At 35.9% G+C, this 20,071-nt stretch overlaps 1 protein-coding gene across 1 annotated transcript in view; it reads left to right on the top strand.

The window, feature by feature from the left end:
- ZDHHC15 (zinc finger DHHC-type palmitoyltransferase 15) overlaps positions 1-7,858 on the top strand; it is a 95,078-nt gene extending 87,220 nt beyond the window's left edge. Inside the window, exons 11-12 of the mRNA XM_058536212.1 lie at positions 96-174; positions 6,746-7,858. Coding sequence (XP_058392195.1) covers positions 96-142 — 47 coding nt within the window. The 3' untranslated portion in view covers positions 143-174; positions 6,746-7,858. The remainder of the gene's footprint in view (positions 1-95; positions 175-6,745) is intronic.
- Positions 7,859-20,071: the final 12,213 nt, after the last annotated feature.

Raw genomic sequence — 20,071 nt, 5'->3', positions numbered from 1 at the left:
CAGGGCTTGAACAAAAAGGAGATATACCAATGAATGCATACCCACCCATACAAGAGAAAGGGACATTTGATCACCTTCACTTTTCAACCTTACAGATTATCCAGAAGTTTCATCATCTCTTGCCGTGGAAACGGAAACGTAGCAGTTTTCACATTTCCTGCATATCTCAGACAGGTCAGTATTCTGAGAGAGGCACATAGATTGCCACCTGGACTGCTAAGAAGCAGTCTTGGGAACAGAACTAGAAAAGGAGTAAGTTCTCACCCTGGTGAACAAGATGCTAAATTCTTCACTGTTGTATATTCACATAAGCAGAAGTTCTATACATAATTTCCCTGTGTAACATACAGAAAAAGATGCCCTTATTCCCTGAAAATTCACACTATTCACTTGGGCTAAACGACCCCAGGGTATCCAGAAACAGCCAAACATCCTGTTCAGGTATTTACTTTCATATTGTGAATTATAAACCTTGTCCTGGTGCATTTCAAGTCTCTGAGATGATATAGATTATAAATGGGTTCTTTTTGCCTGACTCCATTATGTCAATTAATAAACTTCTCTTACCCACTCACAGGCAAAAAAGCACCCTCCCTACACTCCAACTCTCCCAAAATGCTACTAATTTGTTTATCAGTGGCAGGCAGCCTTACACATAGCATTCTCTTTGGCCTAGTGAAAAGCTAAACAGCCTTTTCTTTGCAACATTCACAGGTAAATAAACCCAGGTAATTCAGTATTAAAAGGAGAATTTTAGTAATAGAAATACCATGCATGGAGCTCAAAGCTCTGATCTGATAAGCCTTCCAATTCTATTTCCATGAAAAAGCTAGCAATTATTCAGAAGGCTATCAATCTGTGGGCTCTCGAGTCTTCACTTCTTTCCGTTACAGAAGCCTGCTGCGTACCAGTATAGATACTGTATAAGACCTTGTATATGCCAGCCACTTTGCTATGTAGTTGATATATGTTATCTCATTTAATCTTTGCATCAACTCTGTGAGGTCAGTGTTACTATTCCCATTTTACTTGTGAGAAAACTGAAGTCCAGACAGGTTAATCCACCTGTCCAGCTAGAAAGTGGATAACCTAAGATTGCAACCCAGATCTGTCTGACCTCAGAGCATGCTCTTTCCACTTTGTCACTACATTTAAAAACCTGACTTGGGCTATTTACTGTGCATCTTCACTTAAAATTAAAAGTTAAAAAGAGGGAAAGATTAAATCTGTCTTCTTGTCCAAAGCCCTTATGAAATGTTTGATGTTTAAGTGAGACAACTTGTATGGTAGTAGTATCTAGATTTCAGTTATCCATGGTGTTTATCTCTCTCATTTTCTTGTTTTATGAGGGTATTCTTTGAGGGTATTCTATGGAGCACGAGTACTTTGACAAGTTAACAAATGTTAGAGGGAGAAAAAAGTTCTTTGGAAATAAATTTAGGAAACCCTATGTAAGCAAAATTAGAGAGTTGTCTTTAGCATAGGAATTCTCAAAGCTTTTACTATGCACATGATTTTGTGATTCTCCAAGAGAAGATTTGAACTTATTTGACTGAACTTATTTTCTTTTCTGCAGATCATATAACCTTGTCTTTAGTGCAGTACTTGTAAAGAAATTTGTGAATCCCCAAAAGCGAAATAAGTTTTTCCCAAACTTATATGACCATGTAACCCTTTTTTTCAGAACATTTTAAGTGAAATTAAACCATAAATATATTTTTGGTATGATTCCCTATATAAGCAAAATTGCCTTTAAGCAATGCTTTTCCCAGGGCACTCTGTTCAAATAAATTAACTGATTAATTTGTGGGGACAGCAGAGTCATGTTCTGATAATAATAGAAAAGTGTTTGGGGATATAGGAGGGACGAGTGGGAGAATGATTTCAAAATTTATCAAGATATAAAGAATTTTTTAATGTCTATAAGATAATTACTACAGTGATGTTTGTAAAATCTCCAAATGGAAAACAACCTGAATGTCTATCAATAGAATGGTTGTATAAATTATGTATGTCCAAATTATTAGATATTTTATACATATTTTCCTTTGAAAAATTTTCACAATTAAAGAAAACTATGTGAGATAAAGTGAATACCCATCTATTTACAACTCAGAATTAACAAATGCTAACATAGTTTATCATTTTGTCTCAAATTTTTGTATAAAAAGAAATTATTGCCGTAATTTTTACACAAAAAAGCACTAATTCTAGATGATATTTTCTTCAAAATGAAAAGATTAGCTTGAAGAAACATTTGTAAAATATATAACACACAAGATCTAACATCCTTAATTTACAAAGATCTTGCAAATCAGTAAGAAAAACACAACAGTTAGAAAATGGGCAAAGTTTGCGAACAGTCAGAAAAATAAAAGTTACAAAGAGTAAACATAAAAATTGTTCAACTTCAGTAGACAGAAACGCAAATTAAAATAACTCAAAATATCAATATTTGTTTACTAAAGCAGCCAATTTTTATAAATTATAGTACCTACTGTTGCCAACAACATGTTGAAACAGGTGCTCTTATATACTACTGATATAAAGTTAAATTTATAGATCATTTTTTTGAGGGCAATTTGGCAACATATATGAAAACCTTAAATTTTTCATACAATTTTATCTAATAACTCCATTTTAATAACATATTTTATTATCTAATAATAAAATAATCAGAGATCTGCACAACTATTCATCATCAATTTATTATAATAGCATAAAATTGGAAACAAAACTAAATATCTAACAATAGAGGAATGGTGAAATAAATTGTCACATCATTATGATAAAATACTATGCACCATTAAGAGTAATACTTTTAAAGAATAATTAATAGGGTTATGTGAAAAAGCTGTTTAAGTGCAGTTTAATTTTAAAAGTACATTTTTATCAGCTTTATGGAAATATAATTCACATACCATTGAATTCAGTGACTTAAAGTGTACAATTCAGTGGTTTTTAGGATATTCAGAGTTGTGCAACCATCACTACAATCAATTTTAGAATATTTTCATTACTCCAGAAAGAAACCCCATACTCATTAGCAGTCACTCCCCATTCCTCCACTGTCACCTCTAGGCAACCACTAGTCTACTTTCTGTCTCTATGGATTTGCCTATTCTGGACAATCTATATAATCCATGATTTCATGGAATCATACAATATGTGGTCTTTTGGGAGCAAATATTTGCAAATCAAATATCTGATAAGAGACTTGTATGCAGAATATATTTAAAAAACTCTTACAATTCTAGTCTATACAGGAACTAATATATAATAATGTACACCTGAAATTACACAATGTTATAAACCATTATGATCTCAATAAAATATTTTTTTAAAAAAAGAGCTCTTACAATTCTATAATTAAAGGAAAATCCAATTTTTTTAAATGGGCAAAGGATCTGAATAGACATCTCTCCATATACAAATGATCAATAAGCACATGAAAAGATGCTTAACGTCATTAGCCATTAGGGGAATGCAAATCAAAACCACAAGATACCACTTAATATCCACTAAGATGGCTATAATCCAGAAGACTGATAATAACAAGTGTTGATGAGAATGTAAAGAAATCAGAACCCTCATACATTGCTGGTGGGAGTATAAAATGGTGCAGTCACTTTGGAAAAGGGTTTGGCAGTCCTTGAAAATGTTAAACATAGAATTACCATATGACCCAACAATTCCACTCCTAGATTTATAACCAAGAGAAATGAAAACATATGTCCACACAAAACTACATGAATGTTCACAGTATTATTCATAATAGCAAAAAGTGGAAACAACCTTAATGTCCATCTACTGATGAATAGATAAATAAAATATGGCATATCAAGACAATGGAATACTATTTGGCAACCAAAAGAATACATGCTGCAACATGGATGAACCTTGAAAACTTTATAAAATTACATTTTTAATTTAAAACTTTTTTTTTTTTTTTTTTTTTGTGAGGAGATCAGCCCTGAGCTAACAACCGCCAATCCTCCTCTTTTTTTTGCTGAGGAAGACGGCCCTGGGCTAACATCGGTGCCCATCTTCCTCCACTTTATATGGGACGCCGCCACAGCATGGCTTACCAAGCAGTGCGTCGGTGCGCGCCCGGGATCCGAACCAGCGAACCCCGGGCCGCCGCAGCGGAGCGCGCGCACTTAACCGCTTGCGCCACCGGGCCGGCCCCTAATTTAAAACTTTTAAGTATTAAAATGTATCTACATATGTAGAAAAACACCGAAAGGAAATATACTTAAAACAATAAAAACAAAATTTTTACATGGGTTACTTCTTCTCTATCCAGACTTGACACTTCAACCTCTGTCTTGCCAGTATTCTTATCTTACTTACTCCATTGCCTTAGCCAGCAAAAACCCAAATTCCAGATTTAATCCAGCTGTCTGCCTTCTCCATTTCTATACTCAGGCTGCTGAGAACTACTACAAAAATAACACAACTGATTATAAATACTGATTGCAACTGATTACAAATAACAGAACTGAGTTATACATTTGTGGTCTCCAGCTTAAACTGGCCTGATAAGTCTTCACTACTTACCTACTTACCAGTAGTTCTTTCCTCTGTTAACCACAACTTCATACAGTCTCTCATATCACTCCTATCCTATATCATAATTAAGGTCCTAACACATGCAATAGAGACAGAAAAAAGAAATAAAAGGCACTCTGATTGGAAAAGAAGAAATGAAACTATCCCAATTTGCAGGTGACTTGATTGTCTACATAGATAATCCAAAGAATCTACTAAAACTCCTAGAACTAATAGATGAGTTTAGCAAGTTCACAGCACACAAGATCACACAAACATCTATTGTGTTTCTGTACACTAGCAGTGCACAATTAGGAAACCAAAATCAAAAACACAATACCATTTACAATAACTCCAAAACATTAAGTAGCTAGATATAAATCTAAGAAATCATATACAAGATGTGTATGCTGAAACCTACAAAACACTGATGAAAAAAACCAAAGAAGACCACAATAAATGAAGAGACGTATTATACTCATAGATTAGAAGACTCAATATAGTTAAGATGTCAATGCTCCCAAAATTGATAGACAGGTTTAATGCAATCACAATTAAAATTCCAGTAGGATTTTTTGTAGATAAAGACAAACTGATTCTAAAATTTATACAGAAATATAAGGGAACTAGAATAGCCAAAATGATTCTGAAAAACAAAAAGAAAGTCGGAGGACTCAAACTGTCCAATTTTAAGACATGTTATAATGCTACAGTAGTCAAGACAGGGTGGTATTGGATAAAGGATAGACTCATAAACCAATGGGACAGAATAAAAAGTAAAATAGAGACATAGACCACATAAAGATGGTCAACTGATTTTTACACAAAAATGTAATAGTAATTTTTGGCGAAATTATAGTCTTTTCAACAAATGGTGCTAGAACAAGTGGAGATCCCTACACCATGTACACCCCACAGCATATGCAAAATTTAACTCAATGGATCCTAGACCTAAATGTAAAATGTAAAACTATAAAACCCTTAGAAGAAAATCTTTATCACTGTGAGTTAGGCAAAGAGTTCTTAGATATGTCATCAAAAGTAAGATACATAAAAGAAAAAATTTATAAATTGGACTTGAACAAAATTATAAGTGTTGTCTCTGAGAAGAACACTGTTAAGAGAAAAAAAAGACAAGTCACTGACTGGGAAAAAATATTTGCAAAACACATAGCTGATAAATGACTTGTATCCAGAATATGTAAAGTGCTGTAAAAGCTCAAAAATAAGAAAACAAACACCACAACAAAAAATGGGCAAAAGATTTCAATGGACACTTCACCAAAGAAGAGGAAATAAGCACAAGAAAAGATTCTCAACATCACTAGCCATTAGGAAAATGCAAATTAAAACCACAAGATTTCTTCACACCCGTACTAGAATGGGTAAAATTTTTTTTTAAAAGTAATTTCCCATTATATCAAGGTACTGTTGTTTATTTAACCAATTCTCAGCTGTCCAAAATTAAGATCTTATCCAATTTTTCACTATTATGAATAAGGCGTCAATAATATCATTGAATATAAATCTTTTTACTCATGTGTAATCATATTTTTAGGATAGAATCCTAGAAGCAAAATTACTAGTATGAACTCTTTAAAGACTTAATATATATGGCCGAATTGTTTTCCAGAAAGCTTGTACTAATAATAGCTACTTGAGTGCCTACTATATGCCAGATATTGTTTTAAGCAGATTTTATTATGCCTATTTTACAGATGAAGAAACTAAGGTCCATTGATGTTACTTGTCCAGAGTCACAGAGATAGCAAGTAGCAAAGCTAGAATTCAAATTCAGAATTGCCCAATCTCAAAGCTCATGTTATTCCCATGTGAATTTCAAAAATAAATATTTTTGCGTTATCAAATTATTATATATTTCCTAGAGAAAATGTGGAAAATACAAGTAGAAAGTAAAGAAAATGAAAATAAATTACCCATGAATCCACCCCTTTTAACAGTATAGTGTATTTCTCAGTCTTTTGTCCCAGAGGATACAATTTCTGGGTTAAAAATAATTATAACATTGTATATATAATTCTGCATCCTGATTTTTTCACTTAACATTTTTCAGTGCTGACCCATACTCTTCATAAACATAATTTTATGGTTGCATATTATTGTCAAGGGATGTTACCATGTGGATATTTACAGTTGTTCAGCTCATCTGTGAATTTCTTCTTTCCATTCCCAGAACCCTCCAGCTCCCATGAAGCTTACAGAGTTCAATGTTGGGAACCATCTAATCTTCAAAATAAGTCACCATGGCGGATTGAAACCTTCACAATTTGAAAACATGCCATCAAATACTTGCTGTGCAGATAGATGTTTCAGGACTTTACAAGTTATTTAATTTACTGACTGAACTCATCAATCTGGTAGCAGTTAATTCAAGCTAGTCTTCCTCTCTTTCTTTCTTTCTTTCCCCTCCCCTAATCTGTGAAAGCCTAAATGTAACATATATATCTTTCCAGAGGCTCTTTTCATTCCTCTTGTCAGGTAAAGAGGAATTCAAAAGACTTCCTCGAAGTCTCTAACTCCCTTGGAAAAACTATTAATCATATCTATAGGGCCTTTGTGGTATTGAGGGGAATCAGACTATATTTGCTTCTTGTGTCCATGTGCATTTATAAGCATGCATATGTGCAGCATATTTACACAAAATTCTGCTGTGGTGTTGTGCAAATCAAGGTTAAAAAAATCTGAGGTTTTTATTCAATCATGCTTTCTCCCTAAATAGCAATTTAGATATTTGCTGAGCCATAACACCATCCCTATATTGGGTACCTAAAATTTGAGAGGGAGATTCAACACACTGTGATCAAGGTCCTTGAATTGGGAATTGAACAAAACGTAAAACCTGTTCTCTGTCATAGAGGTGTGGCGTTCCTGAAAGCACCACAGCTAATAGAGAAGATCAGATCAGATTTCCACTTTATTAAATATAATGATTGTGTTTTAAAGACTTTTAATGACAGACTGTGGTAAAATTCTCCAATTACTTTTATTCTTATCTCTGCTACCCAGCTTTATTTTAGGCTTTATGAATTACTCTATGAGGAAAGAAAAACTATAAGCCTAACTTACAGACCATAGATTTTGTTAAGGGGTTTAAAGGTGATTTGCAGGTTTAATTATAGTACTGTTCATAAAGATAGTTTCACAGTTGAAATCAGCCTAAGGATTAGCACAAAGGATCTATGTTTTCACAGCAGGGGTTAGTGCACAGATAGTGATAATCTAATAGCAATATGCCAATTCTTTCTTTTTTTTTTTTTTTTAGCTTCAGTGGTAGCTCAGCCATGAAGATAGTTTACATCTGTCGGAGGAAGAGGGAGAATCTCCCTCTTCCTCCGACAGTTTTGGCGAGCCAGGCAGGAGGACAATTCTTTTCGGGGTCATCTATAGATAATGTGGTCAGGGAGAGACAGAGTTTTTTTGATAAAAGAGGCTTGGTGCCCCTCCCATTGTAACATTATCTTTATAGCCATCATGATAGAAGATCTGTTCCAGGAAGGAGCCACCATGTCAAATTCTTTAGGCAGTTAGTGGGGGAGGTCAAATGTCCTTCAGAGAAAACAATCAAGGTAAAGAGATATATTTCAGACTGGCCAAATCTTGATCTCCCACACATCCATTTCCCCATTTATTTATAATCAGCCTTTCTTTTAGTCCTAGTGCCTGAATCAGTGAGTATGGATACTAATGCTGCTTCTTTGTGATAATAATACCCAAGAGTATTGATGGTTTTCATTTCTCAGCCAGTGCCCATCTGCTGACAATAGAAGTCCCAACTCTTACAGAGATCAGTGGGAGTTAGAGGCATCTTACAGATATCAAGGAGTTGAGCTCCCAGAGGGTCTACTAAGTTATCCCCCCTAAAACCTTTATGAGCAAAAAAGAGTTGCCTGTCACAAACGGTTCAGTTTTTGGGCTCCAGTGAAGCTGAGAAAGTGAGCAATCCAGTTCATTAAAGCAACAACAACAAAAAAACCCTGTTCATTTGTATTCTTTAGGAAATTTTGGTCAAAGTAAAACTTTTAGCATAAATTAAGTGGATTGTGGCCAGCATTTCATTTGAGAGCATACTAGACATGACTAAATCAATTAGGACCAGGGACTGTTTCTCAAACTCAGACTCTAAGAAGCAGCCTAGAAGCATATGCACACTGGGTTTCATGATGAAATTGTATATGTTCAGATGGGAAGATTTTTCTCCTTCCTCTCTCCCTCCAAAATACACTCTTGTTTAGGTTTCTCTTGAAAGCTTATTTGGCCATCCATATAGTCTTATGATGCATAAGCCTTGCCTTCTATTCATGTAGAAATGCACCTTTCTCTAAAGGTAGGGCCATTACTTACTCCATAGCCAGTGAGCCTCAAACCAATCTTTCCCTTTTCCATCTATCATCTTCTGCCAAGGGTTTAGGCAGAGTAGCTGCTAACTATGATTCAAAATCAGGAAGGAATGAAGAACTTCTTTCATGCACAGAGTGTATCAGCATTCAGCACTCATAGAAATCAGGTCATAAAAGACAGTGTAAGGAAACTACAGGAAAGCAGAGGAAGGGTAAAGCTCAGGAGAGCTATAATGCGAAGCTGATTGTTTAATGTCTTACAGACTTAACACTGTCTTCAAAAGGCCAAATAAATCAGGGTTTTATGTGGGGGCTTGGAGAAATAAACAAACCTTATTCCTATCAGCTCCTTGATTCCACTAGTTTATAGACTCTGATAATATCCCTGTCCATATATCATTGAGTATTGACTACTATACATAGGCATCCCCCTGCTTGGTTGACTATTGATAAAGAAGGCAGAAAGGTTTGTCGGATAATTAGCATACCCTGATCTGGCTCCTTTTCTTGCTTTTCCTTGGGGCACTGTCCAATAACCTCTGCAGGATCTCATTCCCCAATCTTTGGTACCCATTTTCCCCATTTGAAAAACAAAGACACTCATTGTTAGGATCCTAAAGTTGAAAGGTGCTATGTAACTCCCTAGTGCTCTTATATGTCTTTCATTGCAGGACTGGAATGAAAAGTTTAACCATAACAGTATTTCTAAGCAAACTAGTGTGCTCCGTTCTTTCTTCCAGGCTCTCATTGCTGATTTGTTCTTGCAGAGCTTAGAGTACTTTATTAATGTTTTTCCTTTCATTCCAACTAGAAAGAGACAGAATAGAAATTATTTTCCCCATGATACAGCTGAAAAAATTAAGGGCAAAAGAAATGAGGTGCCCTCCAAAAGCACATAGCTATCTGGGGCAGAACTCACAGTTACCATGTCCAGTGCGCTGTTAGAGTGACTTGGCTTCCCAGTACTAGAATTACCGTGGAGCAACTTAGAACATTGAGAGCAATTAGGGCAGGATCACATTTCAGAAGAGTCCCATTTTGTCCAAAATCTGAAAGTATACAATTTATAAAACTCTTGTTTTCTATGTGATAGAAATGTAATATGTACCTCTTTCCCTCACTGGCCCCATGTTACACATATTTCACACTATGTGGCATCAGCCAGTGTCATTATCTCCTCTGGCGCCCATAGAACCCAATCTCAGGGCTGTCTTTGCCAGGAAAAAGAATATGCTTTCTCATGTTTATGCCAGATTGCACAAAGTGTAGGCATTGAGCTTAATGGAGATTTAAGCACAATCCTAGCAGGTATGTTTTAAGAATATTGAATATACATCATTGTAATGTGCACCTGAAATTTAACATTGCTCAAATTCACAGGAATGTAACAGTCATGAAAAGCCTATCTTTTTCACCTCTCATCACACATACATATCTACATACAGGTGTGCACACACATATGCACACACACACACTGCCCCAAAGCAGGCTGCCTGGTCATCAGGAGCAAATACTTTAAAAGAATGATTCTCTGTCTTCTTCTTTTAGAAAAAAGTCCAATAGTCACTGCAAGTGAAGAACATTCCACTACACATCCTAGAACCCTAGAACCCTTAGCTCCCAATGTAGCTAAGGTACTCCATTGGTGCAAAAGACATGTTCTGTGCCTCTATCAGAGGCACAGAAGGCATCTAAAAAGATTGTTAGACCCTTCCATAAGTCCCGTGTTCTTAGTAAATTCATGAGCTCCATCCAATCAATAGGAAATGGTTTATGAGGTATGGTACATCTGCATTTCTTTAACCATAGCTGTAACGTCCCGTATTAAGTTGTAGTCTTTTGCATGCAGGTGTTATGCAATATAATAATGAACGGGTGGCTCCTGATAGCATGCAACCCGTGACAGTTTACTTCCCCAGAAGAGCTAGGGCTGTGTCCCACATAGTGCTCAAAACTATTAAATGTGTTCTTCATAGCAACCTGGTATATGGCCATCAGCAAAATGAGTAAAAACAGACAATGAATGCAGTATATCAGGAAATAGGTTTTTGGTAGAGAATGGCATTAAAGGAAAAAGAACAGTAAGATAAGATGCATTCAAGGAATAATTGCTGTCACTCTGCTAGCTAAATCAGCAAAGGGACACAGCACGAAAGCTGGTACTGGGTTTTGGTAATATGTGAAATGTATTGGAGGGCCAGAAAAAGAAAGGCACTGGGGACCTCAGCAGTTAAGCTCAAGTTGCCAATTTGCTACAAATTCTTTTTTCCACCAATCTGCTCAAAGTGATTGTATATAGTATTCTTAAAACCATATGTCTTGCTACAGAAATATCCACAAATACTGACCAGCTTTATCTTCCTATGTTCTTTATTAAAAGTATATGCATAAAATTGTCATTTCTTTTATATATTATGGTTTTATTAAACAATGTTGGCAAAGCCTAAAATTTCAGACCACTTTGATGGAAGTTTCTATACATCTCAATTCAGGGGGGTATAGTGGCATTTATTCACTTCTAGGTTGATTGGTATCTGTGGTATGTAGACTCCTCTGTAACATCTCATCTTCCAGACACCCCCTACCCCATGCTCAGTATTTCTATCTTATGTTCCTACATGGATATGAGTTGGAAAATGAGCAGCAATGGCTTTTATTTTTTTTTATTTTTTTTTTGTTTATTGCAGTAACATTGGTTTATAACATTGTAAAAATTTCAGGTGTACATCATTATACTTCTATTTCTGCATAGATTACATCATGTTCACCACCAAAATACTAATTACAACCCATCACCACACACATGTACCGAATTATCCCTTTCACCCTCCTTCCTCCCCCCTTCCCCTCTGGTAACCACCAATCCAATCTCTGTCCCTATGTGTTTGTTTATTGTTGTTATTATCTACTACTGAATGAAGGAAATCATACGGTATTTGACCTTCTCCCTCTGACTTATTTCATTTTGCATAATACCCTCAATGTCCATCCATGTTGTCACAAATGGCTGGATTTCATCATTTCTTATGGCTGAGTAGTATTCCATTGTGTATATATACCACATCTTCTTTATCCATTCGTCCCTTGATGGGCATTTAGGTTTTAGATAGAAAGCTGACTCATCTAATGGCACATAATCATGTTCAGTCTGTGCTCAGCCTCACACATTTTTTGCCTTTTCCTGTATTGTGATAAGTAAAAAGTAAAAGAAAGAACTTAATCTATGTGCTTAAGGGTGATATGAACTCTGATTTGCTTTTTCAAACACTGAAGACTATGTTTACTATTATGCAGATGCGTGTCACCTGAAAAAAGAATATAATGATCCTGACAAAAATAACACAGTTGTCCACTTGTTCCTAAATTATACATTACCCTCAGAGAAATATTTGAAGAGACCCTCATTAAGTAAGCCCCAAATAAGTTTTCCCTCAATAGATGCACCATTTGCACAGAGTCCTTCTCAGACAGAATGGAGAAAAGTCCCCCAATTAGCCAACAAGAAGGCAGAAGTCAATGAAAATGCAGAGCATTGAAAGCTAAAGTTTGGAATAGTCAATGCTGATCGTAACTAAATAATAATGGAGAACTTGAATCACTTCAGAGAGGCCCAACCTGTAGAGGTCAGGCTTAACACAAAACCAGAAAGAAGTCTTTTATTCTAGTTAAGCTTATAAAAAAGTGCTTACTTTGTCCTAGGTAAAGACTTTAAAGATCTCAGCTGAAAATCTCATTTTATTTATTCCAATGCATCAGCTACAAACAGCTTGAATTTGCATCACAAGCACAGTGTAGAAAAATAAATACTAGAAACAAAGGACAACTAATTTCTTTCTAGATTAAAAAAGGCATAAAAGAGGAAACCTTTGTACAAGAATCTTATTTGAATAGAGGTTACTAAAGAAATTCAAGACATAGATGTTTCAAAGGAAACTTTAATTTATAAGTGTAGATATAAGTATAATGGTTTATACAAGAATGTGTAAACATACTGATGTGCATTTTCTTCGTATTATAAACAAGAAAATTTTCAAATTAATTTTCTCACCATATTCAGGGACATTGAAAAACTAGTCAGTTTCTCTTTGAATATTAAAATATTCTCACACATTAGCATAATGTTTCAATGTTTAGACTTCCAACTCTACAGGGGTGGAAAATTTATGACAGTGTAAAGCACATTTTAGAAAACTTTTTTTAAAAGTATTTGAATATGTTTATGGTTTTGAAAGAAATTTTCCTCATAAACCTTAATTGGTATTCAAATCAATTTTGCAAATTGGCACAGTATCAGACCTAGATCCTGACAATGTTGGCAAACTCTAAAATAAATTTGGCCACAGCATCGTTTCTTATGGCTGAGTAGTATTCCATTGTGTATATATACCACATCTTCTTTATCCATTCGTCCCTTGATGGGCATTTAGGTTACTTCCAAGTCTTGGCTATTGTGAATAATGCTGCAATGAACACAGGGGTGCATGTATCTTTACGCATTGGCGTTTTCACGTTCTTTGGATAAATACCCAGCAGTGGAATAGCTGGATCATATGGTAGTTCTATCCTTGATTTTTTGAGGAATCTCCATACTGTTTTCCATAGTGGCTGCACCAGTTTGCACTCCCACCAGCAGTGTATGAGAGTTCCCTTCTCTCCATATCCTCTCTAGCCATTCTGACGGGCGTGAGGTGATAGCTCATTGTACTTTTGATTTGCATTTCCCTGATAGTTAATGATGTTGAACATCTTTTCATGTGCCTGGTGGTCATCTGTATATCTTCTACTCAGCCATAAGAAATGTTGAAATCCAGCCATTTGTGACAACATGGATGGACATTGAGGGTATTATGCAAAGTGAAATAAGTCAGAGGGAGAAGGTCAAATACCGTATGATCTCACTCATAAAGTAGTAGATAATAACAACAACAAACAAACACATAGAGACAGAGATTGGATTGGTGGTTACCAGAGGGGAAGAGAGGAGAGAAGAGGGTAAAAGGGATAATTAGGCACATCTGTGTGGTGATGGATTGCAATTAGTATTTGGGTGGTGAACATGAGAACATGATGTAATCCATGGAGAAATAGAAGTATAATGACGTACACCTGAAATTTATACAATGTTATAAACCAATGTTACCGCAACAAACAAAAAATTTAAAAAAAAAGCTATAGAAAAAAATTTTGCCACAGCATATAAGAACTTCAATGAAAATAAAATACGATTAGCTATACAGGGAAAGCAAAAGTTTGGCTATTGAAACGGTAAAGAATATAGGTTTCAAATTAGTCAAAAATTGTTATTGTTATACTTACCAGTTCGCTATCATACCATACATAAATTGCCCCGGACAATTAGAAAGCACTTATTAGAGTAATGTGGTTCTGAGGGACCCAGTACAAATGCAAATCTGAAATCATTACTGAATCATAAGAGTCTGTGTGTGACAGGACTACTGGGTGCTGAGGGTGGAGGGTTCTTTGAGATGTAAACAATCAAGGGGGAATACTGGTGGAAATAAGCCAAGCTGAGAAAGGAAACATTAACAATTTAACCCCTTTTCCACTTGATTATAATTTATCCTAAACTTGGAAGCCTTCTATCTTCTACCTACATATTTTCAATCTATTAAAATTGTAATTTTGTTGAGGGTAAAATTAATTTATCTCTTCTCTGTCTTTCCTATTAGCTGACTGATCCAGAGACAACTTCAGATTTGCATTTCTATCACTACCTCTGATTATCTTAACAGAAACATGTGGAGCATCTATTTATAAAAATTATTTTTAAATACTTTCATTTGCCATGAACTTATGCAGTTTCCTACTTTTTATTCACCTGAAAGTTTTGGACAATCTCAGTTCAGCCAAAGTTATCAGAAAAAAAGAAAACTTTGCCTTCCTATGACTGTTTTCAAAGGGTATAGACACTACAATCTTAGTTGATAAATAAAACAATGTATTTTTAATGTAGTCTCTCTACTGATTCCCAGTCTAGCTTTTAAATCTACTTCTTCATGATAATAATTCTCACTGCCATGAGCTACCATCTTTGTGAACACTATTGTCAAGAAAGTGTATGAGAGGAAGAAATTGTCTTCTACCCTTCTACGTTCTTCTGGCTGGTCTAAGAATTAAATTGACATGAGACAGAATAACAGGAGAAAATCAAAGTTTAATAACATGTATGCATGGGAGAAACCCAGGAAAACTGAGCAACTTACCAAAATGGCTGAAGCCACGACCTTAAATACCATCTTCAGCTAAAGACAAAAGAGGATGTTGCGGGTAGTGGTTTGGAACTTCAAAGGAGAGGGAGGAAATTCTCATGGAGATGGAAAGGCAAATGTTTAGTAAACAATTGTTTGCCATACCTTGTGAAGACAATGGGACATGGGGAGGACTTTGATCAAATAGGCCTTGCTAAATTCCTCCCTGTATACTGCACCTGGTTCATAGTATAGTATAGTTATCTATGGTAATAGCTCTTTCCTGAAACAGGCTTTCTATCTTAAATTATTTTAGGCAGTTAGGCAGGAGGTCAAAGTTTCATCCTGAGTCTTTTGTTCTTAAAAATAAGCCAAAGAGACACATTTGGGTGTGGCAAGTTCTGCTCCCCTACAAAAGAAAAAGGGGGTAGTAGGAAGAGAGGGAGAGAGGGAAGTTGTTTGAACCCATTTGAGATTGCCTTAAACCAGGGACTCTCAACCTTATTTTGGTCATGCACTCCTTTGAGAATCTAAAGTTAGCTATGGACAGTCTCCACATAAAAATACATGCACACACACACACAGAATTTTACAATTTCAGAGGGTTTTCAGAGACTCTTAAATATATTCATATGACCTAGTTAAGAATTCTTACCTTAAATTGCATCCCATCTTTGTAGAAGCATCATATCAAATAAGTGAACCTGTGTGTGATACTGTGTTACATTATCAAACAGGTTACCAATTAATGCAAAGTCTATTACTGAACTTATTACATTTTTAAGAATTTTCTATTTCCATAATCCTCCACCCCATTACCCAAGGCTTTGGAGCAGTTGGATGAGCAGCAGGAATGGTTGTTGCTAAGGATATCAGAGAGATGGGCTGTGTACACAGCAGGTACTATATAAAGTCCTCTCTTCAGACAACAGAGGACCAAATGTTTCTCATCAAATTAAAGAAGTTTTAAGATGACAGCTGTTGGAATATTTAGCTCATGTCTGTTATTTTTAGTGACACTGACATTGGTTTTAAAAGTCAGAAATGGGTTTTTTAAGAGAATTTTCTATTACAAGCATTATCCTCCTTTTTACTCTCACACCCCCTGTCATTTATTGGATTTTGTAAGTTGCATGCCTTAAGTTTTAACATGTCTTTTAATTGTGTATGAATTAATGCTACACGGCAGTGGTTCTCAAAGTGGGGACCCTAAAGAACCATCCAAAAGGAACAAGAGAAACAATCTCTGGACCAGAAACAGTTCATTTTATCTCTAGTCAGAGTGGAAGAAACTTGGAATTCATGGACCATGGGCTGGATAGGATGCCCACAAGGGTTTTATGTAGTGAATAGTGGGGAAAATTATGCCTAGACTAAAGGGTGTTCTGGACCTGCTCAGGAAAGCTTAAAAATAAGGCTTATGAAGATCAAATTGTTCCCAAGTAACTGTGTCCCAGAACAAAACTCAAGAATATTAATGGTAACAAAAATATCTAGCACCAAACGATGAAATTTGCAGTATCTGGCATCCCATAAAAAAAAATCATCAGGCATTCAAAGGAGCAGTAAAATAAAGCCAATAATGTTAAGAAAAATTAATGGTAAAAGCAGCCCCAGAAGTGACAGAGATAATAGAATTTGTAGAAAAACAATGTTAAAACAGTTATTATATCTATATTCTATGTGTTCAGAAAAGTAGAAGAAAACATAAGCATGTTAAGGAGAAACATGAAGGATATAAAAACTGAACCTCTAGAGTTAAAAAAAAATCACTGAGATGAAAAATGTGCTGGATGGTATTTAAAGATGATTAGAAACTGCAGAAAAAATTATTAGTGAACTTGATCACATAGCAAGTTTAGTTTAGAAACTATCTAAAATTAAATTGAAGATCAAAAGAGACTAAAATAAAAAGAATAGACAATTAGTGAACTTGGGATGACTTCAAGCTGCTTAATATAATTATTAGTCCTAGAGGGGATGAGGAACAAAAACATTTTGAAGAAATAATGGCCAAAGGAGATAAATTTCAGAATAGTGGTGCGAGGAGCTCCACAGACACTCTCCCCAGCAAAAGAACCATAACTGGTAAAAATTATTTTTAAAACAGACACTTAAAGTCTCTGGAAATTGTCCTAAGAGCCTACAGCAAATGAGAAAACAATGATTTAAAAAAATATACTAAATTTCACTATTAACAGCGAGTCTATGCCATTTGAAACACAATTTGCTCCCTCCATTTGCTCCCCTCACTAGCTCAGCATGTTGCAAGCTCTACCCCAAGCAGATGCAGCCAAGAACATAGGGCTCCTTCTCCCTCTAGTTACCAGTGAAGGCTGTGGTATCTGCCCTGGAGTGGCAGACTGCCAACATTTCTCATCCCACACTCCAGTTCCATGTGACAGAAACTCTATCCCAAGCAACAGTGGTTTAGAATTTGGGGACTCTTCATCCACTAGCCCACAATTGTGGAACAAAAGTCCTACCCCAGGCAAGGCAGGTTGAGAATACTGCCGCCCTGATCACTCTCACATATGCTTGCTCATTCAGCAAAGAGAGGAAGCCAAGGAGAGAGCTCCAGGAGAGGTAAACCAAGAACACGAAAGGTTACTACACCCAACCAGTACGCTGCACATAAAGCAGGAGTTTCATTCTGAGAGAAGTGGGCCACTTTCCCTCCCAACTGTTCTGGAACAGTGGTGTAGAGGATGGCCAAGGATGAGAGGTAGGACATAAGAACAGATAGTTCAATGTTCTTCCCAAGAAAACAGAATTTCTTTGGAACACAATGTAGGGTAATTCAAGCTTAAGAGTGTTCTTAAAACCAATGAGGTTTTAGAGGTAAGCAATTAAAAGGAGGCTATGGCTCCATCAGAGCAACAAGCTAAGCCATAGACCAGCTAGATGTCTAACAGAGAGAATCATGGTAAGAGACAGAAAACAAGAGCTCTCCTGTGGTAGGAACAAACCTCGAAGACTAGTTTCAAAGACTACTGCTGCAAAAGTGCCCAAATTTAATTGGATCAGACTGTAGTGCAATTTATGACCCAGGCCACTGTTTTAAAAAATAGAGCAATAAACCAGCAATTAGTAGAGGCTAACAGCTGGGTATTATACTAACAAAGGCATACAGCTTAAGAGAGAGATCAGAGAGAGAAACAGTAAAAAGGAAACCTGCTAAAACTATGTTATCACATAGGGACTGTATGCATGCTCTGCAAAGTGACATCAGAAAATTTACATTGCAGGGAAAATAGATAGACTTCACTAAAATAGTCTAGCCAAGTCTCTAAACTAAAAAACAAGCAAAAAAAAAAATCTCCCAAGGAAGAGTGATCAGTATCTCTGAGTTGCTGCAATATATTTTCAGAAATGTCCAATTTTCAATAACAAATTATGAAACATGCAAAGAAACATGAAAGTATGACCAGTACACAGGGAAAAAATTAGGTAACAGAAACAGCCTTTAAGAGGGCCCAGATGTCAAATTTAGCAGACAAAAACTACAAAGCAGCTATAATAAATATGTTCAAAGAAATAAAGGAAACCATGATTAAAGCAATAAAGGTATGATGACATTTATCAAATAAATAAAATCAATAGAGACAGAAATTACAAAAGAAAACAACAGAAAATTTTGGAGTTGAAAACTACAATAATTGAAATGAAAAATTCACTGTGGTACTCAACAGTAGATTTGAGCTAGAAGTGAAAGAAACAGCAACCTTGAAGATGGATGATGGAGATTAGGCAGTCCAAAGAATAGAGAGTAAAATGAAGGAAGAAAAAGGAACAGAATCAAATAAATGTAGAGGATGATTAAGTACATAAACATATGTGTAATGAAAGTACCACAAGGAAAGAAGAGAGGGAAAGGAGCATAAAAATATTCAAAGAATAATGACTGGACACTTCCCAAATTTAATGAAAAATATTAAGCTATACATCCAAGAGTTCAATGAACTCCAAGTAGGATAAATTCAAAGAGATCCACACCCAGACACATAAAGTAAAAAATTTTAAATCCAAAGCAAAGAGAAAATCTAGACAGCAGCAAGATAAAAATGACTCATCATGTACAAGACAATCTCAATGAGAGTAACACTTTATTTTTTACCAGAAACAACATAGGCCAAAAGATAGAAAGACGATGATATATTCAAAAGGCTGAAAGAAAAAAACCTGTCAACCAAGAATTTTAAATCCAGCAAAACTATCTTTCAAAAATGAAAGAGTAACATCAGCAAAATTCCAAGCTCTTGACCTCTGACAGAAACATAAACAAAAGCAGAAATTGTCTAAACCAATTTTGTCAGAAATCTGGAAAACAGTAAAATATTTACATCAACCAAGTGAACACTGAATCAAGAGAAAGGAAATTTGAAAACAGGAAAGCTTTGTGGCATTTCTACTTGCCCTTGCCACACCCCTTCCTTGATGCAGTGGCAGTATCAAAGTCGTGGCAGACCATTTTGCCACTGTGGGATCCTGGTATCTAGTTCCACAGGGAGAAGAGTAGAAGTTATACTGTTCTGTCCTCTGTATGTCTGTTCTAACCTCTCTGGGGGCAACCTCAAGGATTTATGCAAGACATTAGTCTCTGTTTTTCCAAACTTGGAACCCAGGCTGGAAGAGTGGTGGGCATTGCTGGAAAACACTGCAGGGAGAACTAAAAACCCACAGATGCCTGGGGCAAAAGATATGGTTGAGACACTAGACGACTTAAAGTCTGAGAGGAAAAGCTGAAGGAGATTGTCTGGAAAATTAGGACACCCAAAACACCCATGGATACAGAGGAATTTAGAAACCCATGTGCCTGTCCAGGGCAAGACACATGCTCGGAAAAGACCTGAGAAGATCTAAGCTTTCACCTAGGGCTTATCCCTAGGCTCAGTGCAAGCCTGGTAAGTGTTAAAGGAGTTCCCCAGCCCAGAACCAATCTGCAAAAACTGG

Source organism: Diceros bicornis, chromosome X, assembly GCF_020826845.1.
Source record: "Diceros bicornis minor isolate mBicDic1 chromosome X, mDicBic1.mat.cur, whole genome shotgun sequence".
NCBI lineage: Eukaryota > Metazoa > Chordata > Mammalia > Perissodactyla > Rhinocerotidae > Diceros > Diceros bicornis.
This window is presented reverse-complemented; position numbering and strand designations above follow the sequence as displayed.